Source organism: Clarias gariepinus, chromosome 6, assembly GCF_024256425.1.
Source record: "Clarias gariepinus isolate MV-2021 ecotype Netherlands chromosome 6, CGAR_prim_01v2, whole genome shotgun sequence".
Lineage (NCBI taxonomy): Eukaryota > Metazoa > Chordata > Actinopteri > Siluriformes > Clariidae > Clarias > Clarias gariepinus.
Genome location: NC_071105.1, coordinates 37,174,518 through 37,197,098, shown reverse-complemented (window position 1 = coordinate 37,197,098; position 22,581 = coordinate 37,174,518). Strand labels below are relative to the sequence as shown.

The 22,581-nt window shown below is 41.3% G+C and overlaps 2 protein-coding genes across 2 annotated transcripts; one reads left to right on the top strand and one right to left on the bottom strand.

The window, feature by feature from the left end:
* Positions 1-3,136: 3,136 nt before the first annotated feature.
* Positions 3,137-15,004, top strand: fam171b (family with sequence similarity 171 member B). Its single transcript, XM_053497574.1, has 8 exons — positions 3,137-3,389; positions 6,198-6,437; positions 9,292-9,384; positions 10,223-10,381; positions 10,623-10,793; positions 10,872-10,988; positions 12,345-12,468; positions 12,566-15,004. The coding sequence occupies exons 1-8, from the start codon at positions 3,236-3,238 to the stop codon at positions 13,788-13,790; spliced, it is 2,283 nt and encodes a 760-aa protein (XP_053353549.1). The 5' UTR covers positions 3,137-3,235; the 3' UTR covers positions 13,791-15,004.
* A 28-nt stretch (positions 15,005-15,032) lies between these two features.
* On the bottom strand, positions 15,033-19,751 carry zswim2 (zinc finger, SWIM-type containing 2). The gene is made up of 10 exons (XM_053497575.1): positions 19,497-19,751; positions 19,330-19,406; positions 18,448-18,488; positions 18,121-18,331; positions 17,863-18,001; positions 17,629-17,741; positions 16,548-16,632; positions 16,396-16,460; positions 15,670-15,841; positions 15,033-15,558 (listed from the first exon to the last, which is right to left on the bottom strand). Exons 1-10 carry the CDS (start codon positions 19,644-19,646, stop codon positions 15,067-15,069), a joined length of 1,545 nt encoding a protein of 514 aa, XP_053353550.1. The 5' UTR covers positions 19,647-19,751; the 3' UTR covers positions 15,033-15,066.
* Between the last annotated feature and the right edge of the window lie 2,830 nt (positions 19,752-22,581).

Genomic DNA, 22,581 nt, shown 5'->3' with positions numbered 1-22,581 from the left:
CCATGAGCTGTAAATGGTTTAAGACTAATTTGCTCAGAGTTTGGAGAAAAAGGCCAATCGGAGGATTTGAACGTGTGCAATATTTTGATGACACCATAAAAATGTGTTTCCAGTGTTTCCCCATTCTACATACTGTAGAGTATACTTAGGCGTGCTGCCCAGGTATATTTGCCGACCCCTGAAATCCGTCCAGGGGTTTGATGCCCTCTGTGATTGATTAATTAGTAGCAGACGGTTAACTGCTCTCACATTAGCAGAATAAACAGGTACATGAGCGGTAGCAAGAGAGTGGTGTCCTAATTAATAAATCGCGGATGGTAAAAAAGAATAAGAATGACTCTTCTTTATAGAACCCAGAAAGATTAATAAAACTCAAGCACCTCTGATCCGTGCAGCAACACAGCACTGGTCAATGACCGATTAAAAAAATGTGTGTCGACATCAGACTGTGCATTTGGGTTTTCTGATATATCATGTAGAACCAAAGGTATCATTATTTTTAAAACATGTAAATCTGACTGATACTGGAATATGGGAATGACATCATAAAATCTGGGGGAAGGGGTGGCTCAAACGGTTTAATGCTGTGGGTTACTAAGTTGCTAATGGGAAGTTGGGGATTTCGAGCCAAGTTGCTGGCTGTTGAGCCCTTGAGCAAGCCCCTTAACCTTATCTGGTCCATGGGTGCTGATCCGAAAAAAAAAATCATTTCACTGTACTGTAAGGCACATGTGACAAATAATTGAATAATAATAAAAATGTAGAACTCACAAAATGCACATATATTTATTATTATTATTATTCCTACTACTATTATTTGGTAACAGAAACAACCTAAAACAACCATAAAAATAAGTGATCTTATGAATCTCTATAAAAAATTCAGTGCATCATATTGCCAAGGTTGGGCTGAAAATAAAAGGAAATGTCCAAGGATAACTTTATATTGCACGATTCTGACACCACATATATTTATTAAAGCATATTAATGCAAAAAATGGCTAAAATGCTCTGGTGTTTAAGGGCTGCGTGCTCTGACAAACAGTGCCATCTTTATACGCAAAAGAGTATTTAGTTTTTGATTTTTTACTTCATCCTACTCTTCACACATGTGTATAGATAGAGTTTGTAGGTTGGGTCTCTGAAATGTGAAATTAATAGAAATATCAAATAAATAAAGTTTTGTGTTAAAGGTCATATGTATTTATTGTTTGTTGTACTGTATGTGCTGGCAGGTAATGCCGACCTGCTCCACTGACTACCGCCGCAGGTAAATTTCACATCCGTGTCATTTCTGTTGCTTCACTCGGAAGCTTCTGCGCTTGGTACAGAAGCGTTTATATATGAGGCTGATCGGCTGATCGTCACGGTCGAGTAGACTGAAAACCAGCCAATTCTGGTCCCTGCCCAATCGACCCGTTCATCTTCTCTATTATAAATGTGAAAAATCCAAACATCCATCCATCTATCTAGGAACCTCTGTAGTCCAACTATGGACCGCGAAAGCCAATGGTAATTACCACTGTATTTATTCCCATTTTTACGACAGTGGTGGGACCTCCAGTCAATGTTCATATGCTCATTCGCACACTATGGGATATTTGGAAAGGGCAATTATCCTAATCTTTTCTGTTCTGGCACATATTCAATTCAATTCAATTCAATTTTATTTGTATAGCGCTTTTAACGATTTACATCATCACAAAGCAGCTTTACACAATCAAAAGAACTAAGTTTGTATGAAATGTGAATGTGTATGAATCAAAATGATATGATTCTCCCTGATTGTCCCTGATGAGCAAGCCTAGGACGACGGCGACAGGGGCAAGGAAAAACTCCCTGAGATGGTAATAGGAAGAAACCTTGAGAGGAACCAGACTCAACAGGGAACCCATCCTCATTTGGGTGAAAACAGATAGCAGGGATTGATGTGCATAATAATATGCGAGACTGGAAGTTCAATATAAGAGGAGATGTGTAAGATTAAAGTCCAGTTTGTTCCTGGAGGCTCAGGTAGACAGTGAAAAATTTCAGTCCTGAACTATAGGTGGTGGAATGAACTTCCTTTAGATATATATTCAATTCTAAGCACTTTTTCTGGACAAATAAGAGCATCTGCCAAATGCCTAAATGTAAATGTGGTAGGCCAGGGGTAGCTCAGTGGTTAAGGCTTAGGACTACGGTTCGGAAGATCCCAGGTTCAAACCCCACAACCACCAAGTTGCCACTGTTGACTCTCAACTGCTCAGATGTGTAATGAGATAAAAATGTAAGTCGCTCTGGATAAGAGTGTCTGTCAAATGCCTAAATGTAAATGTCTTCGGACTGTGGGAGGAAACCGGCATACCCAGAGCCCCGGGGTTTAAATTGGGAATAAAAAGCGATGATCACCATTGGCCTACACGGTCTCTAGTTGGATGTTCCTACAGAGGTTCCTAGATCGATGGATGGATGGAGTACCTAATTCCATATTTACCACTAAAATAATGCATAATCTTATATATGGAGGCTTGTGCAGTGGTGCAGTGGTTAGCACCGTCACCTCGCACCTCCAGGGTCCAGGTTCGATTCCCGCCTCGGACACATGGCACGTTCTTGGTGTGTTTCCTCCGACAGTCCAAAGACAGGCAGATGTGTAAATCAACTTGTGTGTGTGTGTGTGTGTGTGTGTGTGTGTGTGTGCCCAGTGATGGATTGGCGCCCCATCCAGGGTGTACCCTGCCTCGTGCCCTTGGTCCTGTACACAGCATAAAGCTGGTTAGACAGTGTGTGTGTGTGTGTGTGTGGCTGTTAACTAGTAAAATAAAGGTATAATAAAAAGGGAATAAACACTCTGGTAATGACTGTTGGCCTCCACGGTGGCTGGTTGGACTACAGAGGCTCTTAGATGGATGATGATGAGGTAATGTGTTTAGTAAAGACTCGGTGTGGGCTGAGCATGTCTGAGGGGATTCTGTTTCGCTCTGGCAACCCCTTGACTCGCCGTATGATTGGCCGGCAGATGGCGCGATGACGTCATCCCCGCAGCCTCCTCCTCCTCCTCCTCCTCGCGCGCGCCTTGACCGTGATGTTCAGCGCCGCGACGTGACCGGAGCGGGGGAGGGAGGAGGGGGAGAATAATAATAATAATAATAATAAGGACACGAGAGAGGAAGAAGAAGAAGAAAAACCAGAACATCATCATCCAGAAGACAGGCGAGGTGGCGCTGGAGGAACCAGTGATGTCTCTCTGGCCATGCCGCATCCCGCCGCCTACCTGCTGCTGCTGCTGCTGCCGCCGCTGCTCTCCATCGCGCGCACCGAGGCCGCGGAGCTGAGCGCGCTACAGCACAATGCGGACACGCCTGCGCGCAAAGCACGTCGGGAGGAGACGGGGACCGCGCCTGCGGGTAACAATAACATCCCGGAGTATAGGATACTCATCATCATCTTCATCATCATCTTCATCATCTTCATCATCATCAGGGCCTCAGTGCTGTTTTTTTTTTTTTTTTTCATTTTCTTCATCCATCCTAATAAAGAGATGATTAACTGCATGTCGATTAATTGTATTAGTTCACCGCATTACTGATTGCTACAGTGATATGAGGTCACGTGATCCGATCTAATCTGATCTAGAGTCCACGCGCAGGCGCTTGATTAGATGTGTTTACTGTAACATCACGCTTTCAGGTTCCGCCGTCTGCGTTCCGCCGCCTGCACAGGTCACATGAGAGCGGTGCGGGGTTCGCTTCACACCTCCTGCGTATTTTCCCACAGAACCAGTTTATAACCTTTCTGTCGTATGAATTTCCTCTTGCAAATGAACCCACCGCCAGATATACAGCAGGAGCGTATTGAATCCTGAACAGGAGATCAATTCCCCGGGGCAGTGAAAGGGGTTTCAGTGATGCCCCCCTGCCCCCTCCATAACTCATAGATTCTGTAAATGCTCCACCTATTATTTTAACAACAACATTCTGCTAGATTTGTGAATGTTTTTTTGGTGCCGACGTGCTTATGTTGATCAATGGAGTTCTGCACTGACTTCTTATAATAATAGTAATAATAATATAAAGGTTGTGAGTTAAGGTCTATATTCGACTTTGGCAAAGAAATTAAATTTGTTCCGGAGGCGAAAAGTTTTTAAAGCGAAGATTTGAATTGCAACACGAATCGTGCTGTAAGAAATGATGTACATTTTAGATTATCCGTTCCAGCCACCTTAACATATTAGCATTAAAAAAATGAAGCGCGTGAAAAATCATGTACATTTAGAGCGCATGCCAACGTTGGTATTGTGGGTTGACTCTTTTAAAACAGCTTTCGATGACTACATTTTTTTGTTGTAGATTTCGTAAACTCGCTTCGCCTGGTTTTACACTGACGCAGACAAGTTTTGAACGGATGTACGCGCAAAAATTAGCTGGTGTTGGATTCGGTCCGTTGCCAATGCCAGTGCAAATTTCTTACTGCTTGTTCTGTATGTTCAGTTCGTATTCTGAAGTTCTGCTGTTCACATATAGCCTGTTTTGCTCATTTGACCAAATTGTGCTGTGGCGACCCGCCTATGGGAGCAGCCGAAAGACTAACATAAACTCAATCGTGCGCACAATTTATTAAAACAAGCAAAAAACAAACAAACATTTAGACAAAATAATACTTATGCATGGGAACAGACTGTGTCTTGTATCTCATGTGCATGAATTACAGGCTCTCTCTTTATACATATACATATATATACTTATTCAGATAAATTAAGTAAAACATGCGGACAACTCATATCTCAAGTGCACAAATGAATCCAAAACATGGGGATGAATTGTTTCCAAAATGTCTGAAGGAAACGTATCTCACGCAATAGCATTTCCACAGCTGAGTGTAGTAAAGCTGTTGCATCAATATGTTTGGGTTTGTTTGTTCTTCTTCATAGAGATCAGTGGACTTAAGCTGGTTTTACAGTGTTTGATTTTAGGCGGTATACTGCTGTTAGTTTTCTGTAAAAGGAGAACCAACTTTTGGTCAGGAATCTGTGGGATCTGTGTTTTTAGAACATGTCATGTGATGGGATGTAGGTATAATTTTCAAATCCACCAGAAGGAAAAACATGAAACTCATGGGACAGTCAGACTGTAGATACGGTAGTAGTGATGGCAGAATGTGAACAAAACATTATTGATTTTTAAGCAACTGAAGGCTTTCAGCTTGTCTAGCTGGCTAATCAATATACGTAATATGTTTAAATGACTTGTAAGAAGACGGCGTGTTGTTTAAGTTCACGTAACCTTATCAGGTGTGTGACTGGTTGTGAATGTGGGTTTTGTCAGGCAGCTGCTCTCTCCTCAGTACAGCGGACCGTACATACCTACTCTCACCCGCGCTGAGACACACAGTTAGTGTCATTAGCGGTTATTTAAATACCTGGATACGTACAGTTAAACGTCCCAGTGCTGTTACTGTACATTATCACCTCTTGTCCAATCAGATTTCTCCGTCGGAACTAACTGTTGTATGATCATACGTGTAAAATACGGATAACGTGAGTGATTTAGTGCCGATAGGACAACAGCGTGAGTGCAGCTATTCTGATCATCTGCTTTATAAAAGTAAAAGTTAAAGCTTGAATGGTTCCTACTGTAATTCAACTTTATATCCTTGACTTTAACTCATGAAGTTCCATCTAATGATCATCCCGGTGCAGTCATGTGACAGTCTGTGAAATTGTGTACCCATGACATCATTTCCCAAATGGTGGTGTAGCCCAGGAAAGAGAAAGAGAAACAATGATGAAAGGCAACACCTTAATGTACAGGTACGTTACTCCATAAATAAACCCAAAGACTGAAACTCATGTGTCCTCGTCTCTGGCGTCCCGCTCTTCTTCCTCGTGTGCCGTGCACACACTTGGCACTTTGATCTATTTTTAAGTGTCTCCGGCGGAGACCTGGGTCTCTTTCTCATTATTATTTCATGTTGATGATAAGGGTAAAGCAGGATACCGGGCACCATTAATAAACAACAGACGATGACGAATGGCCATAAAACACTCCAGTGACTATTTTAGTTCTCTTTATAATAAAAATGAAAGCGATTGCAGAGGCCGCACCAGCCGACACTGCGTTTCCATAAAGCAGATACTGTAGAATAGTCAAGCTTCAGTTTGCTTTAATTACACCGAGCTTAAAAATGCCCCTACCTCTTTCTGCTCTGCCCTCTAGAGGTGTTTTCGTCTCTGACGCTGAAGGTGTGGGTGAAGGACGCGTCCAGTCAGCGGTACCTGAGTGGTGCCGCGGTCCGGGTGTTTGTCAACGGTTCTCTGCTACAGTCTAGCCAAACCGAGGGGAATGGAGAAGTGCTTCTGACCGTACCGTACCAGCTGGGCGTGACCCTCACTCTGGTGGCCAGCATGGAGGCCTACGTGCCCACTCAGCTGCCCTGGAAGACCAGCAAGATGCCCAGTGAGTCTGCTGCACACAACCGTCTGACGCAGAGCTTCAGAAATCCTTATCTCCAGGGAAAAAAACTTTGGCATGATATTATTTAAAGAAATTGTTCCACCAGGTTCTGGATTTTGGTCAGAAGGTGTTAATTGATTATATATAACAGCAGTTCTGACAGTAATGCGTTTTAAAGAAGGCGCTCAGAGTGCGAATTAAAAGCGTACAGGTTTAAGGGAAAACTGTTTTTTACTATTAAAATAATTTTTGTTTAAACAAGGCAATTGGATTCCCCCCGCTAAGGTGACCTCATTTAAGAAGCGCCCATCCCCCGGGCTTGTTGCTCAGCTCTGCTGTTCTCCGAAAGGGGGCGTGTCTCAGCTGTGCCTTCTTTACATAGACACTGAATCGGCATGTTTGATAGAGAAGTGAAATGAAGAGAATTTATGGTATTAAACTGTATTATCTGAGGGCTATTTCAGCTGGGGCTTTAACAGATACTTCTTTCTGGACGTGTGTTCACGTGGTATGGAAATAGTAAAATATGGGACCTTTAAGATGTAACATCTTAATAATAAATAATAATAGGAACTAATATATTTTAAAGATGGAATGTAACTACGGTAGCAGCAGGTTAAAAACCGATGATGTCATATTTTTTAAGGAACAGAGGGAAGATTTAGATCTTATTCTTTATGCAAAATATACTTTTCTTTAAAAAAAAAAGGTTTTAATGCGCAAAAACTAACCAACAAATGAAAATATATTGAATCCACTCAAGTGTAGCTTCTATATCTTATTATAAGGTTTCAAAAAATGTCTATTTCTAGAACTATTTTTATTGTTTTTAAGGTTTTTTAAAATGTTCTTGGACTGAAGCCTTAAAAATTAGCAAAAACTACCAGGCAACAAGAGAAAAAAAGAAAGCTTAAAAACTGTGAATTGGTTCCAGAAATAGGTTTGGTAATCTAATATTGGGTTTATTCGACTAGATTCACAGTATTCCCACTTGCTAAGATATCTCTCTTTCCCCTGTATACACTTTTAGCACTTTATCCTCTTTTATCATTTTAACAACAGTATTTTAACTTGCGCGTTCATGCTACCAGTAACACACACTGCTCGGCCAAAAAGAAAAAAAAAATAAAGTCCCCCTCTCTAATATTTCCTTGGCCCGTCTTTTGATTCGATTACGACATCCGTTCGCCGGGGCATGAGTATTTTGATAAGCTTATGCAATGTCACAACATTTATTTCACTCCAGAGGCGCATTAATTTCTCTCCAAGATCTTGTATTGATGATGGAAGAGTTGGACCGCAGTGTAAGAGTCTCACACTCCAGCACATCAAAAAGATTCACAATGCGGTCAAGGCCAATCCATGTGTGAAAATGGTGTCTCATGCTCCCTGAAACACTCTGTCTTGATTTGAGCCTGATGGATCCTGGCATCGTCTTCTTGAAAGATGGACGCGCCATCAGGGAGGAAAAAGTCCACTGATCCAAAGACTAGCCATTCGGGACATCAGCTGACCTTATTTTTCATGGCTACATAAAATTTTTGAGCCTAGACCTGACCAACAGAAGCAACCCCAAATGATAACGCTGCCCCCACAGGCTTGTACGTTAGACACTAGGCATGACGGGTGCAAAGCTTCATCCACCTCTCTTCTTACCCTGATGCCCCATCACTCTGGAACAAGATAAATCAGGACTCATCAGCCCACATGACCTTTGTCTAATGCTCCACAGTCCATTCTTTATTCTCTCAAGCAGAATAAAACCTTTTTTTTCTGATTAGCATCACTGATAGGTGTTTTTTTAAAGATTACACAGCTGTTTAGTCCCAATCCCTTGAGTTCTTTTCGCACTGTGTGCGTGGAAATGCTGTTTGATTTAAAGTGTTAAAGTGATCCCCCATCATGCCCAGTTAAAGTTTTATATATATATATATATATATATAGTACTGTGCAAAAGTCTTAGGCACCATATTATATGCTGTACCAATTTTGTTATCTATGTTTATCATGGCTGCATAATTATGTACAAAACAATATTTCCATATATAACACAAAAAATAAAAAAATAATAAATAAAATTATTAAAAAAAACATAAAAATACATAAATAAATAACATTACAGAAGAATATATGCATGGCTGTAAAAAAAGAAATATAGTACAAGACACACCAGTTTTCAGATGGAAACAAAAGTGATTTGCATAAACATAGAAAGTGTGAGTGTGACAAAGTTACCAGAAGAACTCATATTCTCCAGCATGCTCAGTAAAACCTAACAACTGTTTTATTTATAAAACTGCACAAGTCTGTGTCTAAAACTTCTGATTTAAACAATGAATTTTTACTCCAAATTTTAACTTTTATTTTATTACTCTTTATTGCTCTTTATAGAGGTTTCTTTTATGCAGAAATGTTTTTCAAAAGCATCTTTTGCTTATGCCATATTTTTGTATGTGCCCAAGACTTTTGCACAGAACTATAAGTAAAACAGCTGTTAGGTTTTACTGAGCCTGCTGGAGAATATGAGTTCTTCCGTTAACTTTGTCACACTCGCTCCTTTCTATTTTTATGCAAATCCCAGAAGCGTACATTAGGTTTTTTGTTTCCATTCGAAAACTGGTCTGTCCTGTACTATATATTTTTTTCTTTACAGCCATTTACTCCTGTAATGTTATTTATCTATAAATTTTTTAGTTATATATGGAAATACTGAATGATTTTGTACATAATTATGCAGACATAATAAACATATATAATAAAATTGGTACAGCATATAATATATAATTTATTTATATATTTTTTACACAATGTTGCTATATGAACTGACCTGATACATTTTTTGCATGTTGTCTTCCAGTATTTTCTGCCGTTACAATGTCTCTGGTCCCACAAACCCAAGGCAACATCTGGCTCTTCGAAGACACAGTGTTGATAACTCGAAAAACATCTGGTGAGCACATGTGCCAAATCTGTGTATTTTGCGTCATCCAGTATAAATCTACAGTATGATTTTTATTTACCAGATAAATTACACGGAAATGGAGTAAAGATGTTTTCCCAAAGGTTCACAATAAAAAAAAAACCATAACATCAGCTAAAGGTAATTAAGAGATGCTAATAAATTTGTATCTCATGCCAAAGTCTGTACACAAACAGAGGCCTGTAGTCAGTACTCGAGTGATGTAGCGTCGTTACAGAACTTGTAATTGGATGCAAATGTTTGTAAACTCAGTTTTTGAGGAGAAAAGAGAAAAATTGTGATCCATCAGATCAAGTCAGGTATTACATCACACAGGTTAGTTTTTGCGCTCTGGACAATAGACTGCAGGAGGTGAAATATACAAGATAAAAAATGTATCAGTTTAATTTATCCCACGGAAACCAGGGCTATTGGAGGCTAGTGGTGATTACTGTCGTAATTATTCCCATTTTGTGGCCATGGACATTCACACACTATGCGCAATTTGGAAACGTCTATAAGCCTAATCTGCATGTGTTTGGACTGTGGGAGGAAGGCTCCATGCACACAGACCCCAAGGCGGGAATCGAACCCTGACGCTGCGAGGCGGCAGTGCTAACCACTAAGCCAAACCAATTAGCCCAGTTGTGATAGAACAACATGTTTTTTTTTGTACTATAGAATGCCTACGACTGTTTACAATCCGGTTTGCTGCATTAATTGCTCCACATAGACTGTTTGATCTTTTTTATGTTCATAATAATGAAGAGATATCCAGGAGACCTGACATCTTGTTATAAATTTCATTACTGTATTGTTTCTTGAGAAGACGTGTCATCACAACCCATCGTCCAGTTCCCCAAGAGCCTGCTGTCGCTTCCGGAGAACACCACCATCTCCACGGTGACCGCTTATCTGACAGTCCCAGCGCCGCCTCCAGAGAAAGAGGGACATTTCTGTACCATGGGGGTCTTTAACAGCAAAGGAGGTACAGAACCTGCAGAGCACTCGTGAATAAATGTTAATTATCATTCGATGTGATCCTCCAGGCCAGAGGTTACTCACTGGACAGATGTGTGCTGTGCTTAAGATCCTTCTTCAGGTTATTCATTCATTAATCATGACTATGTCTATCTGTTGTACAAGCTCCATGTTTAATTGATTAATTGACGAAAAACGGTGTGTCAGTGTCAGTGTAAAGAAGTAGTGATACTCTGATTAATTTTCAGAATACATGAGCGTGAAATTGAGCCCCGTGGCAGTGCTGAGTACCCAGCTGCTTTCTGAGGGGAAAGAGATTGACGTCAGAGGTCCGATTCATCTCACCGTACCTCTACCGTACCACACCCACCTCCGAGCCGCTGACTCCCTGCCGGCCTGGGCCTTTGACACGACCACAGGTCAGTATATACACCGTGGCATGTTTGGAGCTAAGACGTACGGTATTTTTAAAAATCTAACATGTTGTTTGGATCTAGGTACGTGGGTGAACAAGGGTATCGGCTCGGTCAGGATGGAGAGAAGCGGTCTGGTCTGGACCTACGTGGCTCCTCACCTCGGCAACTGGATCGCAGCACCATCTCCAATTTCTAACGGTAATGAGCGTTGTTATGTATTCCCAGGTGACGCACAAAGGCCCAATCCCATCCTGGACACCATCTGTTTGACCTGCAGCCAGGTCCATTACATCACTGACAAACAGATTTAGTGAAAACAGCTTCTACCCCAGAGCCATAAGAGAACTGAATACTACGGAACATTGACACTGGCCTGTTTTTAAATTATTGGGTAAAAGAGTGAGTCAAAAATGATCCGCACTCCATTTATATTAAAACTTCTGATGGTCTCATAAGCGCTTTCTGTTCAAGGCTACAGTTACTGCTGTGCAGGTGTGAACGTGTTACATCAGTTCACTTGTAACTGCAGTGCGAGCAAAAATAGACGCCACACTTGTGATTTGCAGAAAGAAGAGCAGCCTGCAGTGATTTTTTTGTTTTTTTTGTGGTCTGAGGGTGTAACCAGTGCCAAAACAACTCACGGAAGAATATAAACAGAAGCGTTTTGGATATCTGCACACAAAATTTGGACCTATACTCTAAGAAAGGTTTAAGTTTCTTAATGAGAATCATTAATGGTGACGAGACACGGATTCATCACTACGAGCCCGAAATTAAACGGCAGAGTACGGAACGGAAACATCCTCAATCGTCGACTGAGAAAAAGTTCAAAAGTCAACCAGCTGGAAAATTTGTCACTGCTTACAGTTAAGGGCCAGAAGTATTGGAACATTATCGAGGGATAAAAGGTTCAACAATCAACAGCAGTCGTTACAGTGAGACGCTTATTAAAGAGCCGAAGCCTAAACATCCAAGGCAATTGTGATCTCGCGTGGTGATGCACGTTCGCATACTTCTGCCCACAATGTCGACACTCTAAGGTTTTAAAACGCCCCCCCCTACAGTCCTTAACTCGCTCCGTCTGACTTTTATCTGTTTGGTCCCCGGAAACCGGCCCAACGAGGATGCAGTGTCACTTCTAATAAAGAAATGAAGACAGCGGTGCATTCGTGGCTCACAGCTCAGACTAAAACATTTTTTAATGAGGGAATATGAGAACTTGTTGGCAGACAGGCAAAGCAAGGAGACTATATCCAAAAATGTGGCATTAGTCTTTTCTAAATAAAATAATTTCTACAGCCAGAGTGCGGTTAATTTTTGACTCGCCTTGTATATTTCAACTCACAGTTTGACAGCTTGGCATATGAGCTCATAACCAATCCGTAGCCCAATAGCTTAACCACTGTACCACTATTGGGCCCTTGTTTACCCGACCAAGCAGCTACTACTGCATTTTAAAACAGAAATATGCAAGCCATAATTCGTGCTCATCACTGAAAAAATATGTGAACAATGCCCTGAAGTGTAACCTGTTTGCTGTTTGTCAAAATCCAGGTTACACGGGACATCCAGCTTCGATGGATTTCTTCTCAAACCATACATACCTTCTTGTGGGCATCTTGGGCGGGACTCTTGTCATCATCATTGGATTGTTATCTGTGATTTTATGTCACTGCAGGTAATATTATTTCCATTAATGCTCAACTTCTGAATATCTCGACTAATGAGAAATGACTCTCCGAAATGGTATTTTTTCCCCAATGTTTGCTTTACAGAGAGTTGAGCCATGAGACTGAAAGAAAAAGATGGAACTCCACTAGACTGTCCATCCTCAAGAAAGACCAGACCACATCTACCAGCTCTGATGAAGTCCACGAGCCCCTGTACAGTAATGGAGACCATAACGGAGACAGGTCTTACTTTGTGGCTGCAAGAGGTGCAGGTGTATCAGCGTCGCCCCGACATCAAGCCAGCTATAACATCTACGTCGATAATGTCTGCCGACCAGCAGGGAACCTGTATGAGAACATCAGACCTACGGTACCAAACTTGTACGTGAACAGCGATGAAGTAGCGAAGCTTAGAGAGATGTCTGAAAATGGCGCCTCACGGCTAGGTTCCGGAGATAATTCGGCATATCGGGACAAGCTGTTCCATATCTACAACCAGCCTATGGCCATCGTCCAAGCACCAGAGCATTTCTCTTCCCATGGACAGGCTGAGGGCGCCGCAACCCGATGCGCCACCTTTCCCCGGAATGGCACGGAGCACGGAGCACAGGCTGAACGAAACCTAAAGGACAGTTTTACCCAGACGCTGCCAAAAGTCCAACAAGACAACAACGTGCAGCCCGTGCTAGAAGGGCCACAGAACTCCACTGCCAACCCAGGAATCTGGGGCCGCTATAGCCACCTGCTCGAGTCCGTCTCTGTCCCGGGCACCCTGAACGAGGCAGCTGGCATGGGTCCTTTCCACGGTGAGCTACAGGGAATCTCTGAGCAAACCCTGCTGGAGCTTTCCAAGGTCAAGCCTTCTCCCCTGCCTCCTCGGGCGTGGTTTGTGTCTTTGGACGGTAAACCAGCGGCTCAGGTACGCCACTCTGTAATCGAACTCCAAGGAAGGCACCGGCCAGGCAGCAGTAACGACACCAGTCTAGACTCTGGGGTGGACATGAACGAGCTCCAGCAGTTGGTACGGAAGAGCGATCAGGAAGGACCCTCGATCGCCAGTTTGCCCAAAGTAGCTAGGAGGCGTGGCCACGAGGAACCGGACTTGAGCAGTAGCGAAATTGGGAGTCCCGAAGATACGTCTCTGAGGAACGCACTGGAGAGCAGCAGTGCAGCTATTCCGAACATCCCGGAAGATCAAGATGCTGGTGACACGTCCAGCGAGTCCAGATCCACCCCGCCACCCAGGAGACTACGCAAGGTGCACGACAAGAGGCCCGATAAGAAAACGGCTCGGCATGTGAGGGAGGAAAGAGCGCAAACGAAACGTTAGATGTATCTGCTCTGTGTGCTGTGATCTGGTGTCTGCCAGATGTTACTGGTTTGCGTCAACCTGCCTTATCTGACTGTTACCGGGAGTGACGCCTCGCTAGGATGACACGTTGGGGTGTATCTTTCTTAAAAGTCGATTTCTGTGGTGTTTGAAAGTTTTCCGCATCCAGCTACTGCCCATCTGTGACACCAGTCCACTGCTCCAAAACACAACAGCTTCACATCTCACGCCTGTACAAGTCAGTGTCGTGTTTGTACAAGGTCTAACGTTCATACATGTATATAATATACAGTCCCTTTTTCTCCCCCGTCCCCCCCACTGTGAGCACAACGCTTGTACCTGCGAAGCTATTTTTTAAAACCGATAACGAGTCTGACTTCTTAATGGGGTGTTTGGAGCAGGATGATCACTTGCTTGAGGTCACAGACCTTCTTATTGTAAATTCAGGTGTAGATATGTGAAGTAAGCAAGAACTGCCACCAGAGTGCCAATAGTAGTGATAAAAATAAAAAACTTTTTTAGAAGTCATCTGGAATTCAAAGATATGAGAAATGTTGTGAAACAACACGGAATGTCAAGTATATAACCTTTATGTATATAAACAAAAAACAACCTTTTGTTCTTTATTCTGGCAACTACTCTGATTAAAAAAGCCTTTAATGACATTCACTTGTCTTGCACTTAATAAGTCCTCATGTTTGCATGCATGTTTTTTTTTCTAATTTAATATTTTATTATCATTTGTAAAGATTTCACGTTAGAAAATGTAGCAACAAACAAACATCAGGATTTTGGCCTCAGGTCTTGTTCTACCAAGGCTTTCACCCTGTCTGTATGATTTCACAGCCACAGATCCAGATGTTTTGTGCATAAATCCTTTGATGGACAATGTCACTGTATGAACTTTGTGACTGTATGACTGACTGACAGGATCAATAAGCTTTTTTTAAAAGACCTTTTTTTTTTGACCAAACGTTTCAGAGGCAAGTAGCAGCGTCGTATGAATGGACATTATGCTGATATAAATAGTGGTGCATGACTGGAGTGATTTTCTTCTTTTTCTTTGTAGATAGTGTCAAGTCAACGTTCATATTGTACTGTGTATTATTTATGTTAGTTACTGACTGTACCACTTCCTCTCATTTCTTGAATGCTTTGCTGACCGGTTTGTGATTTGCAGTTTTTGTGCACATCAATAAAGGAACTAGCCAGTGTTGGATGTAATGGCTTTAAGTGGTTTATTGTTGTTCAATCTCGAAGACGCGGATTGTCTAAATCAGTCCTTCCTTTCACGGTTAGCGCTGATCTGAAAAATTCTCGGCTGTAAGTCAGGATCGCTTTGATGTCCACCGCAGCTGGACCGTCGTGTTTGTACACCCGTAGCGTCACCCTTCAAGCCTACTGGTCTGATCCATCCATGAAGAGAGCTTGACTCGCGTCGGGCTTTAATGTCATGCTTACTGAAACGCAAAAACAAGCCCTGCTGGGTTCCAGCCACAGGAGACGAAGACAAGCTCGGAAAGGATGTCTTTGGACCCGTTTCTCTCCTCTGAGGTACGTCAGATCTCTCTTTCCTCTGCAAGCCAACACCGAACAACTCAAAGTTTTGCTGATTAGCAATCTTCTTCTGGGCACCACCAATAGGAGGTGCTGTGCTAGTCACCTTGCTGTCATTACCACTCCATGTGAGAGGGTTGTAGATGACATGCCAGTCCACGGGGCAGCAAACGGAATGTTGCAACCATGTCTTGATACAGCCAGAATGGAACTGCAGCACCAGTAAAAGGAAGAGAAAGGTCTAGTTTAGATGCTAATTCTCATAACCAGGCCTTTCACTGCACGGACAAGTGCGTCGTGATTTCCTTCCTTTCTACCTTACCGTGTGTCGACAGGGAAGAGTTTTACCCTGCTGGCCCACGTGGAAGCTCTGGAGGCAAAGGCGACACTGTATTCCTGGTTCCAGAAGTCGGGAACTTCGGTGAACTTGCATAACCGGGAAGCTCTTCAAAACATGCTCTGGAACCACGTCCGAGTTCACATGAGCTTTCACGCTGTAACACCAAAGCAGCAGTTTCCATTACATATACAGGGTGTCCCAAACAATTTGACATCATAAAACAACATAGACAATTCTCGCTTAAATGAGCTAAAATTTTAACGAGATTTTTTCTAAAAACTGAGTTTAATGGTTTTCATTTGATTGTGTTGCAATGCAACATAAACGTGAAGATGAGGAGTCCGAAAAGTGCCTTGTTTTCAGTGATGAAGTCGACAAGTTCGCATTTGTGGGGGAAGAAAATCCCCGCGCTACAGTTGAGCACATGAGGGACTTGCTGAAAGTGAATTTGTTGGAGCTGGACTACAGACTTGGTGTGTGTCGTATCATATTGACCATTTGTGAAGCTTTGTGAAATCGGTTATAATATCCGTTTCAATATGTTGTTAGAACTTAAATGATCAATAAATCTTATTATTATTTTTTAACATGAAGCCTATTTAATTTCGTTACTCAGATATTTATGTTGCAAATGATGTCAAATTTCTGGGACACCCTGTATTCCATCTATCAGAATGCGCATTGATTATACAATATATCCCGACTTACACTGCGTCCGGGTCGGTGGAGCTTGTCTTGCTTTCCTCGGTCAGTTGCCATGATTGATTTCTTTTCTGCAGAATCACATTAAAGTCGTTTAAACATTAAGTAAAAATGTTGGTCGGTAAGTAAGAAGATAAAACCGGATAGGAATGTCTCACCATTCTCACGGCAAAGCTGTGCTGAGGATGAGAGCTTGTCCTGAAGCAGTCCTCACACAGGTGGTAATGACTGCACAACGTGCACCTACGACATAAGCGCAGAATTCAGATTCAAATTAGGTATTATTATGAAAAAACAGAAATGTTTGATTTTCAGATTTATGGTTCAATAAGCTTCAAGTTTAATACTACTAACATCATGTCGGGTTCCTGGGGTATGGACAGTTTCAAGGTTGCACCTTGAAAAACCCCTAAAACCCCTTGCTACCCCTAAAAATAACTCCCACAATGGCATGGTTGTAAGGTTCTGTAATATGATGTGAACTTTCCCATGCCTCTACACCCATAAAACAGCATCCTCATTGTGCCTCCTGACGGCCGTGTCCAGACGAAGCTTGTATCCTCTGAACCTTTTCGTCTAATGCGCTGATGTGTTTTTTTTTTCGTCTGATTGTCTCCATATACTCTCTTTGCTGATAATAGCTGAGAACGTTAGATACATCATGTTTGTCCCTCTCTCCCGGTAAGATGTGGTATCGAGATACGGCGGACGCATCAAGCAATAATTCTTCTCCTTTTAATTTATCTTAACAATAAACAGCAGTTTTATAGTTAAAAAAAAAATGCATGTATCGGCCCAGATTTTGTTTGCAGATATCCAAACATAAGTTGTTTATGCTCTTCCGTGAGTTCTTTCGGCACCAGGTACACCCTCAGACGCTGCTTTTCTTTCGTGCAAATCACAAGACAGGAGGAGACAGGAGCCTTGAACGGAAAGTGCTTATAAGACCAACAAAAGTTTTAATATAACCTGAGTGTGGATCCTTTTGACTCACCCTCGTATCTAACTGTCTTGGCTTTATTTAAAAAACTTGGACAAGTAAACAACTAGAGAAGCTTCTAGACGAGCTTAAATGGATTTAACAGGTGAATGCTTTACCACCAGTGACGTTAGTGATCACTACTGTATTTTGTCTCCACCTACAGCACATGTTGATCCTTAGATAAGTACTCTGTAAGCGCTGTCATCATTATAAAAAAAAACAAAAAAACTTGCTGATTAAGGAAGGATTTCACCTACTTAAAACATTTTCCAACAACCGGACAGATTCTGCAGCTGTTGCAAGGGATGCCCAGGTGTTTCTCCAGACGCTCTCTCTCTGAGGACGTACACAGTCGACTCGCATTTTTCACCTGGATTTACAAAAGATAAACTTGGTGAGTTTTTTCTTCCATTTCCGCAGGGTTATGAAACTTTACATCCAGTACTCAATGTAAATTCCATGCTCTGGACACCACTTCATGCCTGTCCTACCAGCTCTTGAAGCATCTTCATGGTGCTGAAGTTCTCCCGGCACAGCGGACACTTCACCATGCCAGCTGTCTCGGAACCGGTCTGATGGTCAGCCCACAATCTCATGCAGGAGACGTGGACATTGTTTCCGCACCCGAACCTTTGCCGTGACAAAAATGAAATAAGCAATGCTGTGTGGTTGGTTTCGCTTATTTAATGACAGTACAGATGAAAAAGTTCCAGATGTTTATATTTTTTAATATATTTTTTGGTACGCACCTGCAATGCGCTACGGGAAGTCTTTTCCTAAGCAGCTCCTCCTGACATATGGGACAGATATCGTCATCTCTAATGTCTTTCTGCCTCATCATATCGTCGCCTTCCTCACTAGAGCAAACCTGTGCAGGGGCTGATGGGACGCTGTCCGTCCTGTACGGATGCTGTAACACCTCCAGGATCTGTCTCTCTACAAGTCCTGCCTGGAAGCAGTCTAGACACAACGAACCATAGGAGAATATCTGCAACACCAATACGACTCAGGAATAAAATAAATGGATGAGAAAATAAATAGATACAGAAGGTTCTCCATAAATGGAGCAAACTCACATTCATGATCTCTGGGGAGCCTAAATTTCCGCATCAATACCCTGCAAAATTAAAAGGATAGGATCAGATAAGATTATATAACACCATTTTTTTTATAATACTTAAGGGCTTCTTATCTAGCGATCCATGCTTCATTTTTTGTAAAGATGCATACACATTTATATTTTTATCAGATAAAAAGAAACGAAGTTGCTAAATACAATTTCATGCTCTTTAATGTTCGTAGTGTCCGTAACATTTTGGAATTTAAATCTTTTAATGATCTTAACTGTCACTTAAATGAAACTTGGCCAGTTTAGATTTCACATGAAAAGACATAAACCTGAAAAAGTGCATTATTCTAAAATACTTAATTGTTAAGATATTGCAACATAAGTTTGACATGGTTACAGACACTACAAAATGTTTTACACACCAATTTTATTATTAATACTCATAAAGAATAATTAGCATTTTTAAATGATTATAGTTTGAAGCGAGACAGTATAATGTTGAAACATAAAAATTTTTTGGGCACATAGAAAATCATTTCTCCGCAATAGCTGACGTTAGCAACTTGAAATTTTTAGGGAAGCAAGGTCAATTCCATGTTGCATAAACTGGCCCGTGTTGCCCAACAGAACTAGGTTCCCTGGCACACACATTTTCTGTATTATATGTATAACATATAAAAATGAAATAAAATCAGCACCAATACTATGTTTCCATCAACATTTCTCAGATTTTTGGATTTTTCTACTTAGGAAACACCTGTCACTTGGAGAGGGATGACATGAACTAAAACCAGGTCATTTTCAATAATCTGAAGCAAGCAGGTTCTTAAGCCGACTCAGAACATGAGAAACTTTCCCTGAGTTAATACAGCACTGATAAACCAGTTACCAGCAGAGGTGTTTGCAGAGATCCTGCTCTTTGTGGAAGGTTCCACATGTGCAGGTATGAAGATCTCCCAGGAACACCTAAAATTTATAAGAGAGAGAGAAAGAGAGAGACTTTGTAAAACACCAGACAAACATCAGGACTATTAGAAATGCTTAAAAAAATCTCACTTTGTAGTGTTTGGGTTCTCCTTCCTCCTGGAGAAGGAACCCCGTCGGCCCAAATTCCTTCAGGAGGAACATGGTGGTGTTGAGGGACTCATCTTGATGCCTTTTCACAGCTTCACTAGCAGCCTTCCTCCAAACTCTTTTACGGAACATTACAGAGTCTAGCTAGTTAGTTAGTTAGTTAGTTAGTTTTACTAGCTACTAATTTAACAGGTTAACTCAAAATTTGCAAGATAAAAAAAAAAAAAAAAATCCAGAACGAATCTTCTCTATCCTGTAAGAATGTAAAAAAAAAAAAAAAAAGTCAGCAAATATACCCTTTTTCCTTCATCTCCTTATCACTTTTTATGCTAAATGCCATGTATGTTCTTCAACCATTTGGAATTGGCTTTTTGTTTGGTCGCCGTTTCTATAGCAACCTAACTGCTATTCTGTGTCTAGCAGCTAGATGGCGACAGAGATCTTTATTATACTGCATTGCAAGTCTAAAAATGGGAGGGAAAATCATTTATATTTAAATTCAGAGTAGAAATTTTTTTTTCTTTTTACCACATGTTGAACACAAAACATACCATTTTCAGTATTTGATCGTAAAAGTGTGCTAACTGCTCTGATATTTGTTCAGGTTGTAATGTAAACACTTGAATTGTCTTTACAAGTTATTCTTCCTTTGCGATAAGTTTGAAGGGTTAAACACATTAAACATGCTTTTATTGAAATATTTATCTCTTCAGGTGCAAGTTTGTTGACTTTGTTGACTGACGTTGTATTTACAGTTTTCCTGTGGGAAGTTAGCGTATGTATGTCTGAGGTGTTAGCGTCGCAGAAAGACAATCCCATTTGGTAGCTCAGTTGTTACTGGATTTAACAGTAAAATTATTAAATGATCTCAAGGGTAAGGGTTAACGTCCATTTTTCATTGAAAAGAAGAAGAAGAAAAGGGGGAAAAAAAAGAAAGTTACTGCTGTCTAGGAAGTGAAGGATTAGCTCCAAAATCGGTTCCAGATAACCCATGAACCATAGTGCATGTCCTGGCAACATCTGCTCCTTTATGCTCGTTCGCAGTTGCATTGGGAGGTCACGTTGAGGACGACGAGGGAACTACTATAAAACAAGTTATGAGACACGCAGACGCATTTGCGTCAGCACCAGTGAGGCAAACGTGAAACATCGCCCGTGTTGCCCAACATGATTACACACCAGGGCTGTCCAGACGTAACCGGGTTACGTTAGTGAATCACTCCTCTACATCTCCTTTATCTTCACACACACACACACACACACCATCTTGATATGCTAATAACACATTTTTGGGGAGATTTATACCAATGTGAATTTGAAGGTTACTAAGAAGGCTAATCCGCTAACCAGATCTGATACAAGTAATTGTGCTATTTACATACGTGTCTTCTTTATTATCATTAGTTAGCGGAGTCATAAGGTGACTGTTTAGCATGATGGCGGCACAGTGGTTTAGCGGTTAGCCTCACTGTCACCTCACACCTCCAGGGTCCAGGTTCGATTCCCCGCCTGGGGGTCTATGTCCATGGAGTTTGCATGTTCTCCTCGTGCTTGGTGGGTTTCCTGGGTACTCCGGTTTCCAAATTGCCCGTTGCTTGTGAATGTTGACTGGAGGTCCAATCAGGGTCATAAAAATGGGAATAAATACAATAGTAACTACCGTTGGCCTCCACAGGCCCTAGTTGAACTACAGAGGTTCCTAGAGGGATACTCGGATCGGCTATTTAGCACGAGACCACTTCAAGTGAAAAAGCTAAACTAATGGTTTGGGTTAAACCCCCCACCACCACCAAATTAAAGAAACTCTTTCCCAACAGTGTTTGGCTGATGGTACTTAGTTAGTAACCTAGTAAGCAGTTTATGGATCTATCCAACGATGGAAATTTACAAAGCACTTTTGTAAGTCGCTCTGCCAAATGTCTTAATATTGATAGATATGAAACTAACCACTAAACGGCCGTGCCGCCTGAACAAATATCACGTTTTCAAATTATGATACAAATTTCCACCACATCCTTTAAGAGCGACTCGAGAGACTGATGATGATGATGATGAGGATGATAAACAACTTTCCCAGCCCTCAGTATAAAAGCAGGTTGTAATAGATTGCATCATCTAAACATCTGTTGACCCAACAGATGCGGTCCAGTTCACCGTTTCAAGTTGTTTCGAATTTGACAACTCCCAGTTTTACTGAGCATGAAAAATGGACATGACGTCTGTTTCGATTAACGTCACTTTCCGCTGTCGGGGCCCATTCGTTTTGATGGGTGTCAATTTCCCATTTAGATTGCTAACGATTCTTATAGATGCACCCATTTTTGACCTGGTTTTACAAATGTCATCGTATACTGTCACCTAACAGACACGTATATATTTCATATTTTATTTTGTATTATTTATAACCACATATGTTTTAATAATAATAATAATTCTGGCCAGCGTCCCTAAGGCTGAATGACACCTCTATTATTATGTCATGACACCTGACATAATCCGCTACAAAGGTTCGAAGCTGCTGTTTTTTCATTTTAATTTCAACTGACATCCCCTTATGAGACTTTTCATCTATTAGAACATCACCTAATATGATTCTTGTACACGTGATTGATAGAATTATGTGTATAAATGTTAGTGGAGCTTTCTGAACCAAAGTGCCCATACATTTTTTCACCATGGTATAGGTACAGTAGTATGGTAGTCGGATGGTACTGTACCTGTTCCATATTGGGATACTTAATAATGACTATGATGGAATTAGTACCATTTTCACAGTACCAGGGTACTTATTAACTGATATACATAGTATATAAGTAAAACTATGGTACATGGTTCTACCATGGTACATACTTTGCACCATGGTAGTTCTATGTAACACTACAGTATGGTAAACGGTTCTACCATGTACGGTCATATGGTGCTATGCAACATCTACTATGATGTAAAACATATGTTATGCATAGGCATATAGTATGACGGATGTATGTATTTATTAACTCTTAATATTGCATACAGTTATATTGTAGTCTGTATTATATCATACCAGTAGTATGTCCTAACATATCTA